This window comes from Onychostoma macrolepis, chromosome 20 (genome assembly GCF_012432095.1).
Source record: "Onychostoma macrolepis isolate SWU-2019 chromosome 20, ASM1243209v1, whole genome shotgun sequence".
Taxonomy (NCBI): Eukaryota; Metazoa; Chordata; class Actinopteri; order Cypriniformes; family Cyprinidae; genus Onychostoma; species Onychostoma macrolepis.
The window spans coordinates 3426520-3444075 of NC_081174.1; the positions used below are offsets into that span (position 1 = coordinate 3426520).

At 39.1% G+C, this 17556-nt stretch overlaps 1 protein-coding gene across 1 annotated transcript in view; it reads left to right on the forward strand.

Moving 5' to 3' along the window:
- Positions 1–5236: 5236 nt before the first annotated feature.
- Positions 5237–17556, forward strand: part of slc16a10 (solute carrier family 16 member 10) — a 45109-nt gene continuing 32789 nt past the window's right edge. The window contains exon 1 of the mRNA XM_058755892.1: positions 5237–5762. Coding sequence (XP_058611875.1) covers positions 5507–5762 — 256 coding nt within the window. The 5' untranslated portion in view covers positions 5237–5506. The remainder of the gene's footprint in view (positions 5763–17556) is intronic.

Consider the following 17556-nt stretch of genomic DNA (forward strand, 5'->3'; position numbering starts at 1 on the left):
ATTTTGTTCTTATTCTTAATCATTATTTTTAATCATTAAATCTTACACAACACACACACACACACACATTTAAATTGATTGTTTCTATACATTACATTGTTATGTCAGTGGCAAAGCACTTTCACTTTCAAAGCACTGAATCATCCAGGAATTAAAAAACCTATAGTATATATGCCATGTAAATACTGTGGCAGAACAGAACAAGAATTTTTCATTAAAAAGAAAAGTAATTCTAACTTTTTGGTTCCTGGATGATTCAGTGCTTTGAAAGAATCGGTTTAATGACTCATAAAGACTTATTTATGCCATTGGCATGTCATGTACAGAAACAATCAATTTAAATTCCACACTACTAAATTGTGAAGTGAAAACCAACATCATGTTTGTAATAAATCCTTTATTAAGACATTTTATCTTTCAAGTCCAAAAGCCCATCTCCTGTTGTCTTTCACATCAAAATCCAGCCACATACTTGTTTAGCGTCGTTCAGAGCTGTTTTGTCTTGTAAACGCTGCTTGATCTGCAGATTTCTCTCCTGATTCACTCCAGAACACTGTTTCACTGGAGGAAGCATTATTATGGATTATGGACTCGTATTTTAGTTAAAAACGTCTTAATGCTGGATTAGTTTCAGCTTTTGTCTTCTCCAGATGTTAACTGATGGACTGGAGTGCTGTGGATTATTGTGATGTTTTTATCAGCTGTTTGCACTCTCGTTCTGGGATGAGATCTGGGATGTTTTTATTTTTTATTTCTGTGTGAACTACTCCTTTAATAAATGAACATACTGACAGTCTGTCTGGGTAACAGACAAGTGAAGTGATAGAAACTGTCAGAAAGATGCATTTAGGGGTCTGATGAAGTTACAGCATCTAGCAGCAGAAGATTATTGGACCATGATAAGCAGCCAAACCCAGTGAGATCTGTCAGGTACAGTGACATTATACGTGCCATTTAATTCCTAATACTCTGAAGGCCAGCGGTTCCCTCTCGAGCTTCACTCGATATCGCAGAGCTTTTCTCCGCTTATGGGAACTCCTTCCCTTCCAACTTTTCCTGAAGTCCTATTGGCTCACACCAGTTCAATTGACTGGGCAATTGTTGCTAAATATGCAAATTGCATGCAAATTCAGATGCAGACCACCTTGTTTCAACGACGTGGCGTGGTCTCTAACATTGTCTTGCAATGCTCTGGTTCTGAGATAAGAGGTTTGCAGCCTGCTCGAGAAAGGAGCAATAGAGCAAGCTTTACAGCCGCTATCTCGTGGTGCCCAACAGTGATGGGGGACTCTGAATTCTAGATCTCAGGCCCATCAACAGAGCACTTAGCAAGCATCCGTTCAGGATGACAACACTGAAACAGTTCCTGCCCTGGGGACTGGTTTACGTCAGTGGATTTAAATGTACTTTCACATTCAGATAGCACCGCATCAGAGGCTTTCTGAGGTTTGCTTTCAAGGACACAGTATACTAGTACTCTGTTCTCCCGTTTGGGCTGGCTTTAGCTCCGCACACTTTCTCAAAGTGCATGGATGCAGCTCTCACCCCCCTCTCAGAGCGAGTGGGATACACATTCTCTATCTGGACGATTGGCTGAGTTTAGCGCATTCACGAGACATGCTAGTCAGCCATATAGACACACTGCTTCGTCACTTGGAGTCCCTAGGGATATGTATCAACATGCAGAAGAGCATTCTTGCCCCGAGTCAGTCTATAACATCAGGGCCGCATTAAGACCACACTGGGCCCCCGGGGCTATGACTCACTGCAGGGCCCCATCACAATAATTATATATATATATATATATATATATATATAGTTTCATTGTTCATGGCCCCTATTTCTGCCAATGGAGAATAGTTTCTTTTTTAAAAATGTGGATATATATAAAAAAGACGGCAAAAATGGTCTGTGGTACCTTTATAGTCTTTATTCTAAAAGATTAAAACACTTTACAGTCTAAAAACTTTCAATTATAAGATTAAATGGCTCTGAAGGAAATACATTTCAGATACATTTTGAAGTAACAAAGTTTGTGTTGTTACGACAGACAGTAACACCAAAGACAATTCAGCCTAAATCCAGACTTTTCTAAAATGGAGGCTGCCATCATGATGATTTCAAGATCAGGGGACAATTTGGAAATATTAGCCTAATAAATATGTATTTATCAAAATTTTGATTAAAATATGTCAGATCTGCAAGTTATCAACATAACAGACACTAATAAAGTGCGACACATGAAATTGTCAGAAGTTTAGCTAAATTTAAGAAAATGAATAAGAAAGAATGTACTCCCCATGCACCCCTCAGATCATCCAGCTCCTGCAGTGACCTTTACACACAGGAAGTAGTCCAAATAGAACCCCCCCCCTTTTCTTAAAGAGGCGACATCCATTGTAGTAACACCACAGACATGAATTTGGGGGACAACTTTTTTCTTAAATATAACAAAATATGTATTTTTTAAAACAATTTAATAAAATCGTACATGTTGGTCAGGTATGTCATCTGGGGTTACTACACGGATGCTACATGCTACATTACTACACATGCACCCGCTGCAGTTATGACTGAAATCTTGGGTCCCATGGAGGGCGTGGATTTCAGGCCGTTTGCGCATCGTGGTCTCCTGTGGCTGCATCTAAACTTTGCGGCCGTGGCGTAACCAGGATCTCTTCAGCCAGGGGTTCCCCTGGGTTTGGTGACGTTGCCTGTTGTGGTCATGACGGACACATCGACTCGCGGCTGGGGAGCAGTGTGCGACAGCATGCCGGCTTCAGGGCTATGGTCAGAACCTCAGCCGGTGGTACATAAACCGCTTGTACCTGGAAGCAGTGTTCTTAACTCTAAAGGATTTTTCAGCCTTGGTTCCCGGACCTGACAGAGCTGCTGGTGGCGCCGCCCTGGCCGATCCCCACCAGGAAGGAGCGAGCGGCTCGGTGTGGCACCCAAACCCAGAGTTATGAGGCCTTCATGTGTGGCTGCTCCGGGGATATCAGAGGAGCTGAGCGCCCTGCCTTCTCGCCTGCTTGCCACGCTCTCAGAGGCGCGGACACCCTCCACGAGACGATTGTATGCTCTAAAATGGGGAGAGTTTGTGAAATGGTGGCGTGATGTTCATATCGACCCAACTGCTTGATCCGTGTCGGATGTTCTGCGTTTTCTACAGTACAGGCTGGATAGTGAATGTCCGTTGTCAACACTGAACGTCTATGTTGCCGCTATTTCCTCGTTTCGTTCCCCGCTGGGAGGGCAATCGATTGGTAGGTGAGATTTCTTAAGAGGGCGAGGATATTGCACCCCCTGCGTCCGCCTTCAGTCCCGCCCTGGGACCTAGAGGTGGTGTTAAGAGCTGTTTCGCAGCCAACAAACGAGCCTTTAGCATCCATTGCTATAAAGGAGCTATCTCTCAAGACTGCACTTCTTCTTGCCCCTGCTTTGGCTAAGCGCATAGGGGATTTACATGCGTTTTCTGTGGACAGCGACTGTATTCGCTTCGGACCCGGAGACTGCAGCATCATTCTCCAGCCGAGACTGGGCTACGTGCCTAAATCACTATCTACCCCCTTCAGAACGCAGACTGTTTGGCTGTCTGCCCTGTCTTCTGAGTCATCGACCTTGCGTGATGCGGACGCTCAGATTCGGTGTGCCCCGTCAGGAATTTGAGGATTTACATTGACCGTTCGGCCAGCTTTCAACAATCTGACCAGCTTTTCGTGTGCTACGGTGGTTGTATGAAAGGCTGGGCCTTTCGCCTGCTCCTGGGCGTTGTCGAGAGGTATGTCTTTTCAGGATATATGCTTTGCAGCCGGCTGGTCTTCTCAGAACACCTTCGCCAGGTTTTACAAACTGCTGTCAGTGAGTGACTGACTCACGTCAATGCTATCCTCTATGCTATTGTTGTTGTTGTCTGCCCTGTACTCAGTGCAGCTTCCTGTTATTCAACGTCTGATTCACTTTGTGCTACCATCATCATGTTATGTTGCTTAACAGAGTTATCTCTGTGCAGCCCCCCTCACAATACTGTTGTTGTTGTTGATTCAGCCCTGTTCTCAGCACTATGTTATTACCAACCAGATATGCAAATTTAGTATACCTGGGGTTTAGATATTCATTGGCTTATTTCCAGCTGAGAGCCCGCCTACCAAACGTCGCTACTGGTTATGGGAATTATGTGTGTGTTCTGTCTTCGCTGAGTGTGTAAAACATGTACAGGCTGCTCTTAGCCTCTCTCACGGCGGGATTGAATATCGTTCCCATAAGTGGAGAAAAGCTCCACGATGTCGAGTGAAGCTCGAGAGGGAACGTCTCCGGTCGTAACCTTGGTTCCCCGAGAGCGGGAACGAGACATCGTGGAGATCGCTGTGCTCGCTGCTCGACCTGCAAAGCAGTGTTCAGTATCAGGTTCTGACGTAATTGTTGCGTGCCCCACATTTTATACTGCCTCTCGAGCTCGTCTGTATTTGCATGCGATTTGTATACTTCGTGACAATTGGCCAGTCAGTTGGACTGGCGTGAGCCAATAGGACTTCAGGAAAAGTTGGAAGGGAAGGAGTTCCCATAAGTGGAGAAAAACTCAGCGATGTCTCGTTCCCGCTTTCAGGGAACCGAGGTTACGACAGTAACCGGAGACATTTTGTTTTAACAACTAGTCAGAACTCATTCTCCTTGCATTTGTAGCATGTCAGCGTGTGTGTGTGCTAGTGTTTAGTGTGTGTGTGTGTGTGTGTGTGTTTGTGGTAGTGTGTAGTGTGTGTGTGTGTGTGTGTGCTAGTGTGTGTGTGTAGTAGTGTGTGTGTGTGTGTGTGTGTGTGTGTGTGTGTCTGCTAGTGTGTAGTGTGTGTGTGTGTGTGTGTATATGTGTGCTAGTGTGTGTGTGTGTGGTAGTGTGTAGTGTGTGTGTGTGGTAGTGTGTACAAGGCCACCCTTAGGGGGTGCAACTGGTGTTGTCGCACCGGGCCCCGTGCTTGAGGGGGCCCCGTGGTAAACGGACCACCCCCCACCCCCGGAACGCGATGGTGAACGGATTAAAAGGGGAGCAAAAATCCACGATGGCGCACGGATTGGCTACCCAGAACGCAATCACGAACGGACCGAGGGGGGCCCCACCCCTACCTGGCACCAGGCCCTGCGTCAGCTAAGGACGGCCCTGAGTGTGTGTGTGTGTGTGTGTGTGTGTGTGTGTGTGTGTGTGTGTGTCTGGCAGTGACGTAGGCTGATGCAGTCCAGCTGCTGGAGTCACTCAGTCTGTGAGTCTGCAGATGCACTCATATTGTTGTGCTGGAGCTGATGCTTGTGTTTTATTCAGCAGACTGGATCTCCAGCAGGAGACTCATCTGATCCCGCTAGCCCCGCCTCTGCAGCCCGATCTGTATTTATAGCTTATTGCAACAGCACTTTCAGTCAGTCAGTCATTCAGTGAGTGAGTGAGTGAGTAACTCTAGTGTAAGATCATCAGCGGGTCTCTCAGCTCTCTCTCTCTCCGCATCCAGACCGGACCAGCATGACGGAGACCGCGTCAGACCCCGCTCCAGGCGCCGCGGAGGAGCCAGAGGCGAAGCGGGAGAACGGCGACTGCGCGGCGGACGCGCCGCAGCAGCTGGAGCCCCCGGAGGGCGGCTGGGGCTGGGTGGTGATGCTGGCCTCGATGTGGTGCAACGGATCGGTGTTCGGTATCCAGAACGCGTTCGGTATCCTTTTCGTGTCTCTGCTGAAGGAGTACGGCTCCGAGGACGACGAAGATCTCCGCTTCAAAACAGGTAATAACGCAGGAGAGCGAGCGATCCACGTGCGTGTGCGTGTGTGTGTGCGCGTGCGTGTGTGTGTGCGCGCGTGTGCGTGTGTGTGTGTGAAAGAGAGAGAGTGAGTGAGCTGCGAAGTGAAACATTATACCGCTTCGCCTGCTTTCGAAACAGTCATACATAGAAAGTACGGTACTTTAGTGTCAGGAAATCGCATCATATTTACAGCTTGTTGTCACGGTGCATGTTCATCAGCCTGGATTTAGTTTCGAAAGTCAGTTCAGATCCTATATGTGACCCTGGCCCACAAAACCAGTCATAAAGGTCAATTTTTCGAAATTGAGATTTATAGCCTACATCATCTGAAAGCTGAATAAATAATCTTTCCATTGATGTATGGTTTGTTAGGATCGGACAATATTTGTCTGAGATACAACTATTTGAAAATCTGGAATCTGAGGGTGCAAAAAAATGTAAATATTGAGAAAATCTCCTTTAAAGTTGTTCAAATGCAGTTCTTAGCAATGCATATTACTAATCAAAAATGAAGTTTTGTTATATTTACAGTAGGAAATTTACAAAATATCTTCATGGAACATGATCTTTACTTAATATCCTAATGATTTTTGGCATAAAAGAGAAATGTATAATTTTGACCCATACAATGTATTGTTGGCTATTGCTACAAATATAGCTGTGCTGCTTATGACTGCTTCTGTGCTGCAGGGACACATATAGGCTCAAACCTGCATGAAAACCTAGACCAGGAAAATATTCAATATGAATTTTGACAACATGGGGATCTATTATAGGCTTTTCAGCTGAAGCTGTGTGCAGCACAAAACAACCCATGGATGTTTTATGTTAATATAAATGATGTTAAATCATTGTTTTTGCCAGCAGAAATAAAACCTGCATAACAACTCTTGCTTTGACTTGACATGTCCTTAGAAAATCCTCAGTTCATATGAGTATGTCAGTTGCTGTATCAAACTAAGAAAACAGTGGTAATGATGCAGTTCTAGTTTAGAGGACAGTTTTGGCCAAGCACTGCCAGAGAAACTGTAACAACCTCACTGTGTGACAACTAGCCCCATGTTCATATTCCGTCCCAGTGTAGATATATCAAGAGAGGAGCGGAGCCGTATGCATTTATGAGCCGAAATGTTGTAGTTGTTGAGTTATTGTTATTGAGGTGAATGTAGTGAAATGAGATTTTTACATGCCAAATGATGAGTTTTGACTGAACACACCAGAAGACAATGAGGAGCGTGTATTTCTTTCTCAGTCACGTCACGCCAGTGTTTCAGTCAATGATTCGTTTACTCTGTAGATCATTAAAGTGAACATATTCTCACTACACATGACTGTAGTCGGCAGGGAAGTCTAGAAGCGTCTGTAATGCTGTCGTGGTGTGATAGTTAGCCCTTCTGTTATCATGTGTTTACAGCAGTTCTGTGCCATCAGAGGCTTTCAGATCGTTCTCTGTGAAAGTGTTTGTGTGAGCTGCGTGAAGCTGCTCATCTGCATCTGAATGCTGAGATAGCTCAGCCCAAACCAGTGATGAAGATCTGACGCTGCTCCGGAGTCGTCGTACGGCTCTCTCACATGCCAGGGTTTCTTCAGGTCTTCAAACTCTATCAGACAGACAAATGAAGGCCTTCAATTCATAAAGTCACGGCATTAAATGTTACATGTATCGCCAAAAAATACCTTCCTTGGTAGTGCAAAATGTTCTTAAATCAAGCTACATTTATTTGAGATGAAGTCTTGTTTCGTAAACTGAACAAAATAAAGCGACTTGATGCTTTAAACAAGAACAGATATCTGTCATTGGGTATGAAAACGTGTTGAAAAAGTTGATTTTTACATTGCCAGATATTTATTCTTGCTTTAAGCATAAACTCACTTCATTTTGATCAATATCTCAGAAAACAAGGCTTATTTTATGTACACTCTTAAAAATAACGGTGCTTAAAGGGTTCTTCACAGCGATGCCATAGAAGAACCATTTCTGGTTCCACAAAGAAACATTCAGTCAAAGCTTCTTTAAAGAACCATCTCTTTCTTAACTTTTATAATCTAAAGAACCGGTAACACTAATTACCTAATTAAGTACTTAGTAGTAGCCGTTGTACTTACATGAAACAAAATATACTTACCATGTAACTAAGTTCTGGAACAGCCTGTAATTACAGTTAAGTACAATCTTGATACACTTTATTTTAAGTAGCTTATGTCTATGTACTTACATTTATAATTACATTGTTTAAGTCTGCAACACATATGTAACAATCTTTTGGTTACATAAGTAGCTGTGTAACAGACTCGGTCTGATACATATGTGTAACAGTAGCTTCCTGTTACATCTACATGATCACAAACTGTAATTACAGGCTGTTCAGAACTTAGTTACATGGTAAGTACATTTTGTTTCATGTAAGTACAACGGCTACTACTAAGTACTTAATTAGGTAATTACTCTGTATTATGGACACCTTAAAATAAAGTGTTACCGAACCTTCTTTCGCCACATAGAAGCTTTTATGAAACAGAAAGGTTCTTCAGATGTTAAAGGTTCTTTATGGAACCATTTAGACAAAAAGGTTCTTCTATGGCATCGTGAAGCTCCTTTATTTGTAAGAGTGTAATTTTGTTTCTCCAGTGAATTTGTCTTGATTTAAGAATATGAATGCATTTGCACTGCAAGAGAACAGTACTGAGGAAGACCAGTGCTTTTTTTGCAGCGTGATCAAGTTATTTCCATATTCTGTTCACATGTGTGACCCTGGAGCACAAAACCAGTCATAAGGGTCAATTTTTCGAAATTGAGATTTATACATTATCTGAAAGCTGAATAAATAAGCTTTCCATTGATGTATGGTTTGTTAGGATCGGACAATATTTGGCTGAGATACAACTATTTGAAAATCTGGAATCTGAGGGAGCAAAAAAATCTAAATATTGAGAAAATCTCCTTTAAAGTTGTCCAAATGAAGTTCTTAGCAATGCATATTACTAATCAAACATTAAGTTTTGATATATTTATGGTAGGAAAATTACAAAATATCTTCATGGAACATGATCTTTACTTAATATCCTAATGATTTTTGGCATAAAAGAAAAATGTATAATTTTGACCCATACAATGTATCGTTGGATATTGCTACAAATATAGCTGTGCTGCTTATGACTGCTTTTGTGCTCCAGGCTCACATATCGTTTTTGTGAGAAAATCTGTTTAAACCTTGAGCTTTTTTTGTAAAATCAATTATGGAGCCCTATTGAAAATATTTTTTAAACATCTTTGAAGCATTGGTAATAGAAGACATAGAAACCATATTGAAGTATTGCATACAATTTATTCCTTCCATTTTCATGACGTGGTTTTTAAGAAGTCCTGAGTCTCTGTAGAAGATCTGCAGAAACCCAGCAGAGGCGTGTGAGGACATTGTGATTGTAATGAGCTGCTTGTGCTCAGAGTGCTTGACGTGCTTTCAGAGGAAATCTGTTAAAGTCATTAACACAACAATAGAGCAGATATAGCTGTGAAACGCTCCTGACGTTGTCATCTGTCTTCACATTTGCAACTGGCTGACTCGATCTGATTTGAATAGTGCAGTCAGTCAAAGCAGTGTCTTCATTCCCTCATTAAACGCTTCCTGCGTAACGCTGCTGAGGATTGCATCATGTCCAGCTGTCTGTGCGCACATCAACACGGAGGTCAGAGGTCAAGTCTCCTTGTCACTCCGTCAAGAGCAGAAGCAGCTGATGGCACATTTGATACCCGAGGATCCAGCTTTATCCACATACACTACAGTCACACGTTTATTTGATCCAAAGTACAGCAAAAACAGCAATATTGTGAAATATTTTTACTATTTAAAAAACTGTTTCTATGTGAATATCTGTTAAAATGTAATTTATTTCTGTGACGCAGCTGTATTTTCAGCATCATTACTCCAGTCTTCAGCATCACATGATCTTCAGAAATCAGTCTAATATGCTGATTTGCTGCTCAACAAACATTTATTATTGTTATTATCAATATTTAAAACAGTATTTTTTTCAGGATTCTTTGATGAATAGAAAGATCCAAAGATCAGCATTTATCTGAAATAAAAAGCTTTTGTAACATTATAAACTATACCATTCAAAAGCTTGGAATCAGTATAATTCTAGAAATTAATATTTTTATTTACCAAGGATGCCTTAAATTTATCAAAAGTGATGATAAAGACATTTGTAATGTTACAAAAAGATTTCTATTCCAGATAAATGCTTTTCTTCTGAACTTTCTATTCATCAAAGAAACCTGAAAAAATTCTACTCCGTTGTTTTCAACATAATAATAATAATAATAATAATAATCATAATAATAATAAATGTTTTTTTTTGTTTTTTTGCAGCAAATCAGCATATTAGAATGATTTCTGAAGGATCATGTGACACTGAAGACTGGAGTAATGATGCTGAAAATACAGCTTTGATCACAGAAATAAATTACAGTTTAAAATAGATTCAAATAGAAACAGTTATTTTAAATAGTAAAAATATTTCAAAACTGCTTTTGCTGTACTTTGGATCAAATAAATGCAGTCTTGGTGAACAGAAAAAACATTAAAAATCGTACTGTTCAAAATCATTTGACCGGTAGTGTAGATATTACAGAGCAAATAATAATAATAATAATAATAATAATAATAATAATAATAATAATAATAATAATAATAATAATACGTTTTATTTATATAGCGCCTTTCCAGAGCTCAAGGACACTTCACAATAAACATCAGAAATGGGAGGAAAACATCAAACAGTAAACAGAAAGAAAGGAACATCAGAAATCCAAAGAGTAATATACAACATAAGACAGAATAAACAGAAGTTAACTAAGAAAGATAACATTCTGTAAACAAGTGAGTTCTGAGCAGCGATTAGAATTCAGACAGACTATTGGCAAGACAGTGAGATCTGGGTAGAGTTCCATAATTTAGGAGGCAACGAGAAGATCAAACCTCAGCTGCTTGATTGTTATATTGTTGCAAGAAAGTAAACTATATCACCATCCAGCTCTAATCCGCTGAATGTGAATGCAAGGCATGACGATATTATAAACATTAACATTGTGATTTTCAATGTGTTTTGTGAAAAGCGCTGTACAAATAAGTTTGACTTTGACTTGCCTGATGTTCAGAGTCTCATGTTTGTCAAACATGACGAAACAAAACGCACACAAGACCTGCCATAAACTCACTCTAGCTACCTTAGCAACCACTCTGAGCGCCTTAGCAACCGTTTAGCAAGGCTGACATCCATTGAGGCCCGTGTGAGCCGAGCAAATCTTTGTTTCTGGTGTGATCTCATCCCACAGTACAGTTAGAGTGAGAAATGAGATTTAACCTGCAGATGACGTGAGTAATGATGTTAGACGTGTGTCTGGTTTCTCCGGCGTTTACCTCGTTTCTGTCTCAGACACATTGAATTATGCAGGAACTGCAGGATGTAGCTGATAAATACAGTGAGGTAGATGTTTGATGCTCAGGTAAACTACGACTAATTCAGACTAATTGTTCATCTGTTAGCAGTGTGACTGTTTGGTGCTCAAACATTATGATTTGTTCCAGTATGTCTGCAAAGAATAATTTTCCGCCCGGCGATCACTCAGACTCCGTTTGACAGATCGTGTCAGTCTCAGGCGAGCTGAGGGACAATAACAATACAAATCTATAGAACGTGCATTCTACAAAAAAAATATTTACAAGTTTGCATCATAATAGTAATCTCAACGAATCTTAGACTCCAGCTCAGATTTCAACATTCATGTTCAGTCCAACCTGGAATAAAGAAACTTCTAAAACGTCAGTTTGAGCAGTGTCACATTACAAGGAACACGAGTAACGTAATCAGATTACTTTTTTTCCAAGTAACTGTTAAAGTAATGCATAACGAAATATCTGTTACTTTTCCAAATAAGTATCACAAGTTACTTTTGTTATTCACCCGTGTTGAGAGGAATCAGGATTGAGATACAGAGACACTTCCTTCAGATTGAGGCTCATTCATTTCACTTTTTGTGTGAAAGGGCCTTTACAGCTGCCAAAAATATTGGATTTTATTGTTATTAAATGTAAATAAGCAAGCCCAGCCCAGGTGACAAAAAGTAACATAACGCATTACTTTCCATAAAAAGTAATGCAATTAATTACTTCATGGAGTAATGCAATATTGTAATTCATTACTATTAAAAGTAAATTTCCCCAACACTGCTTTTGAGTTTGAAAGAGGAATGAAAGTGCTTGCTTTTTAGGTTTATTGTCCATTTTCAGTGAGAAGTCCTGTTTTATAAAGTGTAATCATTTTTTGATGTGTCAAATATATCAAGTTTCATTTTCTGTAAGCAAAAGCCAATTATCTCTCAGACTGAGCTTTAGTCTGATTTGGCCATTGGGATGCAGATGTGGAAGTTAGAGGTGTTAACTGTGATAGTACCTAGTTAGTGGTCATGTTTATTATAAGTGACTGGGCTTGTTTTTCATCAGCATGCTGCCGTTGTTTTGTGCAGTTTCAGAATACAGTGACGTACTCGTGTTTTCAGTGTCGACACGCACAGCTCAGTAAAGCATGATTCTTCTCAATCAGTCGTGGCATCCCAGCATTCATGAGCAGAGAAATGGCTTTGACATGGCTCGTTCATACACTGAACATGTATGCAGCGCTGTTATCAGTGCAGTCATGTTGTGCTCATGTTCCTGAGATAAGAGCCAACACTGGGCCGATCCATCTCCAGTCATTCGGAGAAGTGAAAAACTGCCAAAGGAAATGTTTCCCAGCGTCAGAAGACTGAGATCGGCTCAGTTCCTTCGCAGTCTCGGTCAAACACGTCTGAGTGACCGAATGTTTCCAGAGCACTTTCTCTAGATCAGCTTCAACACATCTCATTAATGGCACACAATATCTGACACAGCAGGAGAAACACAAGCAACTAATCGTCTAATGAACTAGTCAAGTCAAGTCAAGTCACCTTTATTTATATAGCGCTTTTAACAATACAGATTGTGTCAAAGCACTTAACAGTATCAGATTGGAGGATAGAGTGTCAGTAATGTATAATGATAAGATTAAACACTCAATTTTCAGTTAAAGGGATTTCATTATTGAATTCAGAGATGTCATTGTCTAGCTCAGTTTAGTTTAAATATTATCTGTGCAATCAAATCGGCGATAAACGCTAGAAATTAAGTGTCCCCAACTGAGCAAGCCAGAGGCCCTCTGTGACAGAATGGAGAAAAAAACCTTGGGAGAAACCAGGCTCAGTCGGGGGTCAGTTCTCCTCTGACCAGACGAAACTCGCAGTTCAATTCCAACCGCAGCCATGTCAGATTGTGTAAAGGGCTTATCTGATTCCCGTGGTCTTGTCCCGATGGAGCATTTTAATTTATAACTTAATGTATTTGTTAAATTTGTGTTTTATTCATTATTTGAAGTTTTTCATTTATATGATTTATTCATTTGCTATAATTGTAATGTATAGTTTGATGCATTTATTGTTTCTCTGTCTATTTTTATAATATACATTTGTTTGTTTATTATAAATAAAATGTATAGTTTAATTCATTTAATATATTTCTTTTGTGTATATATATATATATATATATATATATATATATATATATAAACAGTGGTGTGAAAAATGTTGGCCCCTTCCTGATTTTTTAATTTTTTTGCATGTTTGTCACATTTTAATGTTTCAGATCATCAAACAAATTTAAATATTAATCAAAGATAACACAAGTAAACACAACATGCAGTTTTTAAATGAAGTTTTTTATTATGAAGGGAAAACAAAATCCAAACCCACATGGCCCTGTGTGAAAAGTGCTTGCCCCTAAACCTAATAACTGGTTGTGCCACCCTTTGCAGCAACAACTGCAATCAAGCGTTTGTGATAACTGGCAATGAGTCTGTTACAGCGCTGTGGAGGAATTCTGGCCCACTCTTCTTTGCAGAATTGTTTTAATTCAGCCACATTGGAGGGTTTTCGAGCATGAATGGACTGTTTAAGGTCATGCCACAGCATTTCAATTGGATTTAAGTCCAGACTTTGATTTGGCCACTCCAAAACCTTAATTTAGTTTTTCTTGAGACATTCAGAGGTGGACTTGCTGCTGTGTTTGGAATCACTGAATCATTGAAAATCATTGATTTTCTGATAGAGTGCAGAATTCATGGTTCCATCAATTATGGCAAGTCATCCAGGTTCTGAAGATGCAAAGCAGCCCCAGAACATCACACTAGTCCACAGAATATTTGGCCAAAAGTCTTGGGGATAATCAAGATATTTTTTGCCAAATGTGAGACGAGCCTTTGTGTTCTTTTTGGTCAGCAATGGCTTTTGGCTTGGAACTCTCCCATGGATGCTGTTTTTGCCCAGTCTCTTTCTTATTGTTGAATCATGAACACTGACCTTAATTGAGGCAAGTGAGGCCTGCAGTTCTTTAGATGTTGTTCTGGGTTCTTTTATGACCTCCTGGATGAGTCGTCGTTACGCTCTTGGAGTAATTTTGGTAGGCCGCCCACTCCTGGGAAGGTTCACCACTGTTCCAAGTTTTCTCCATTTGTGGATAATGGCTCTGACTGTGGTTTGCTGGAGTCCCAAAGCCTTAGAAATGGCTTTATAACCCTTTCCAGACTGATACATGTAAACTATTATGTTTCTCATCTTAAGATCACGGAATGATGTGTTGCTCTTTAAACATGCTTCACTTTGTCAGACAGGTTCTATTTAAGTGATTTCTTGACTCAACAGGTCTGGCAGTAATCAGGCCTGGGTTTGGCTACTGAAATTTAACTCAGCTTTCTAAAATAATGTGGTTAATCACAGTTCTTTCATGATTTAATAGGAGGGGGCAATTAATTTTTCACGTAGGGCCAGGTAGGTTTGGACAGCTTTTTTCCCTTAATAAATGAAATCATCATTTAAAAACTGCATTTTGTATTTACTTGCATTATCTTTGTGTAATATTAAAATTAGTTTGATGATCTGAATCTTTTAAGTGTGACAAATATGCAAAAAAATTAAAAATCAGGAAGGGGGCCAACACTTTTTCACACCACTGTATATATATATATATATATATATATATATATTATACTATTTATTATTTTAGAATGTATTTATTCATTTTTTCATATTTGTTTATTATTATGTTTTAATTAATTTCAAATATATAAATGTATTATAAATGTATTATATTTCTATTTTTATATTGTTGCAATTTCTAACAATAATAGTATTATGTAGTTAGGTATTTTATTATATTTTAGTTATTTTGTTATATTTTTAGTTTTATTGTATTATAATCGAGGTCTTCACTGGGGATATGTCTCTGGGGGTCATCTGCGTGTCCTGGTCTCCGCTGACGATCAGGGCTGTAGACATCATCTCTTGGTGCTGATCCACCATCTGACCGGATACTGACTGAGAAACAGAATAAGAAAGAAACAGACAAATATTAGCGTAGATGCATTGTTCTTACGATGTAACGAGTACATCGTGTGTTATGGGGAGTGTTCCCGGTTCCGGTTGATCTAATTAATGCAGCCTAACAATCCTTTAACGGATTTGAATAATAGAAGCGTATTAGTGTGTTATGTGTAAGCCAGGCTAAAGAGATGGGTCTTTAATCTAGATTTAAACTGACAGAGTGTGTCTGCCTCCCAAACAGTGTTAGGTAGATTGGTAACACTTTACAATAAGGGTACATGAATAATCATGTACTAATGCCTAAATTAATACTTAATTCAACACATACTAATGATTATTAAGGGAGTTAACTAATTATGAACTATCCTTAACTACGACTGGAGTCATGCGGATTCATGCATGAATAACAGCAGCCTTAACTACATGTTAGTACATGTTTGATAGTTAATGCATTAATTAACATTTATGGGTAAACTAAATCAAACAGCCTTTCCAGTTTTTGAGCATTTCTTTGTGGGTTTTTATTTTTTTATTAATCTGTGTATAAGTCACAATAGGGTGAGTTTAAAGGGAACGAGATGAACATAAAACAGACAAGATCAGTCATTAGTGTATTTAGTATTTTCTACACTTGAGGAGGATCAACTAATCCTTTGCCACCCAATAATGTTTATGACAAAGCTGAAGATGTCAAATGCTCAAATTATGATAGTATTAAATTATTTAAATTAATTTCAAATTCAGAGTATTTCTTATTCCTTCTTAAAGAGGCTGTTTGATTTAGTTTACCCATAAATGTTAATTAATGCATTAACTATCAAACATGTACTAACATGTAGTTAAGGCTGCCGTTATTCATGCATGAATCCGCATGACTCCAGTCGTAGTTAAGGATAGTTCATAATTAGTTAACTCCCTTAATAATCATTAGTATGTGTTGAATTAAGTATTAATTTAGGCATTAGTACATGATTATTCATGTACTAATCATAAACGCATGAATTAGTATTTCTGCATTTGACGATGAGAGCATAGGTCGCAATTTAGATATGTTTTTGAGATGGAAAAACGCAGTTTTACAGATGCTAGAAACATGGCTTTCAAAGGAAAGATTGCTATCGAACAGCACACCTAGGTTCCTGACTGATGAAGAAGAATTGACAGAGCAGCCGTCAAGTGTTAGATAATGTTCTAGGTTATTACATGTGGGGTTTTTAGGTCCGATAATTAACACCTCTGTTTTCAGAATTTAGCAGTTAGAAATTACTCGTCATCCAGTTTTTTATATCGACTATGCATTCCGTTAGTTTCTCAATTTGGTGTGTTTCACCGGGCCGCGAAGAAATATAGAGCTGAGTATCATCAGCATAACAGTGAAAGCTAACACCATGTCTCCTGATAATATCTCCCAAGGGTAACATATAGAGCGTGAAAAGTAACGGCCCTAGTACTGAGCCTTGAAGTACTCCATACTGCACTTGTGATTGATATGATACCTCTTCATTCACTGCTACGAACTGATGGCGGTCAGATAAGTACGATTTGAACCATGCTAAGGCACTTCCACTAATGCCAACAAAGTTTTGTAGTCTATTCAAAAGAATGTTGTGGTCGATAGTGTCGAACGCAGCGCTAAGATCCAGTAGAACTAATAAAGAGATACAACCACGATCAGATGATAGAAGCAGGTCATTTGTAACTCTAATGAGAGCATTAGTCTAATACTACACTCTTTTCATAACCCAGATGATGAATCCCAAACCCAGTCCGAGTGTGCTACAGTATTTTAGCAGTAGTATCTAAATTGTCACATAAAGTTTCAGTGAATTTGGATTACACAGTTTTAACATAAACTAATGAACTCAATGCGATACATATTTGTCAGCCATATGAAATAGGTCAGATTTCTGTAATTGTACTAATAAAGTAAATGTGTTTTAAATGCACAATAACCAGCTTTATATATTTAACATCAATAAATCTTATTTGTTTCCATGCTTGTTCCACAGCTAACCACATTTAACCATCTTCATGCTTTTTAACTGAATACATTTGAACTGTTTTCACAATTTTTGATGCTGCTTAGCAATTTAACCAAATAAAAATGTAAATAAAAATTAAATTAAGTAAACATTTAAATTAAAATGCATGCATTTCATGCATTGATTGTTTAAATGGAAAAAATAAATGATGCAAATAGTTAATAAAAAGCTGTAAACCATGATTTTTTGATTGCAGAAATCCGACCTGTTTTATTTATGTATGACTGACAAATATGCTTTTTTTTGTTTAAGTTAAAACTGTGTAGTTCAAATTAATGGAAAT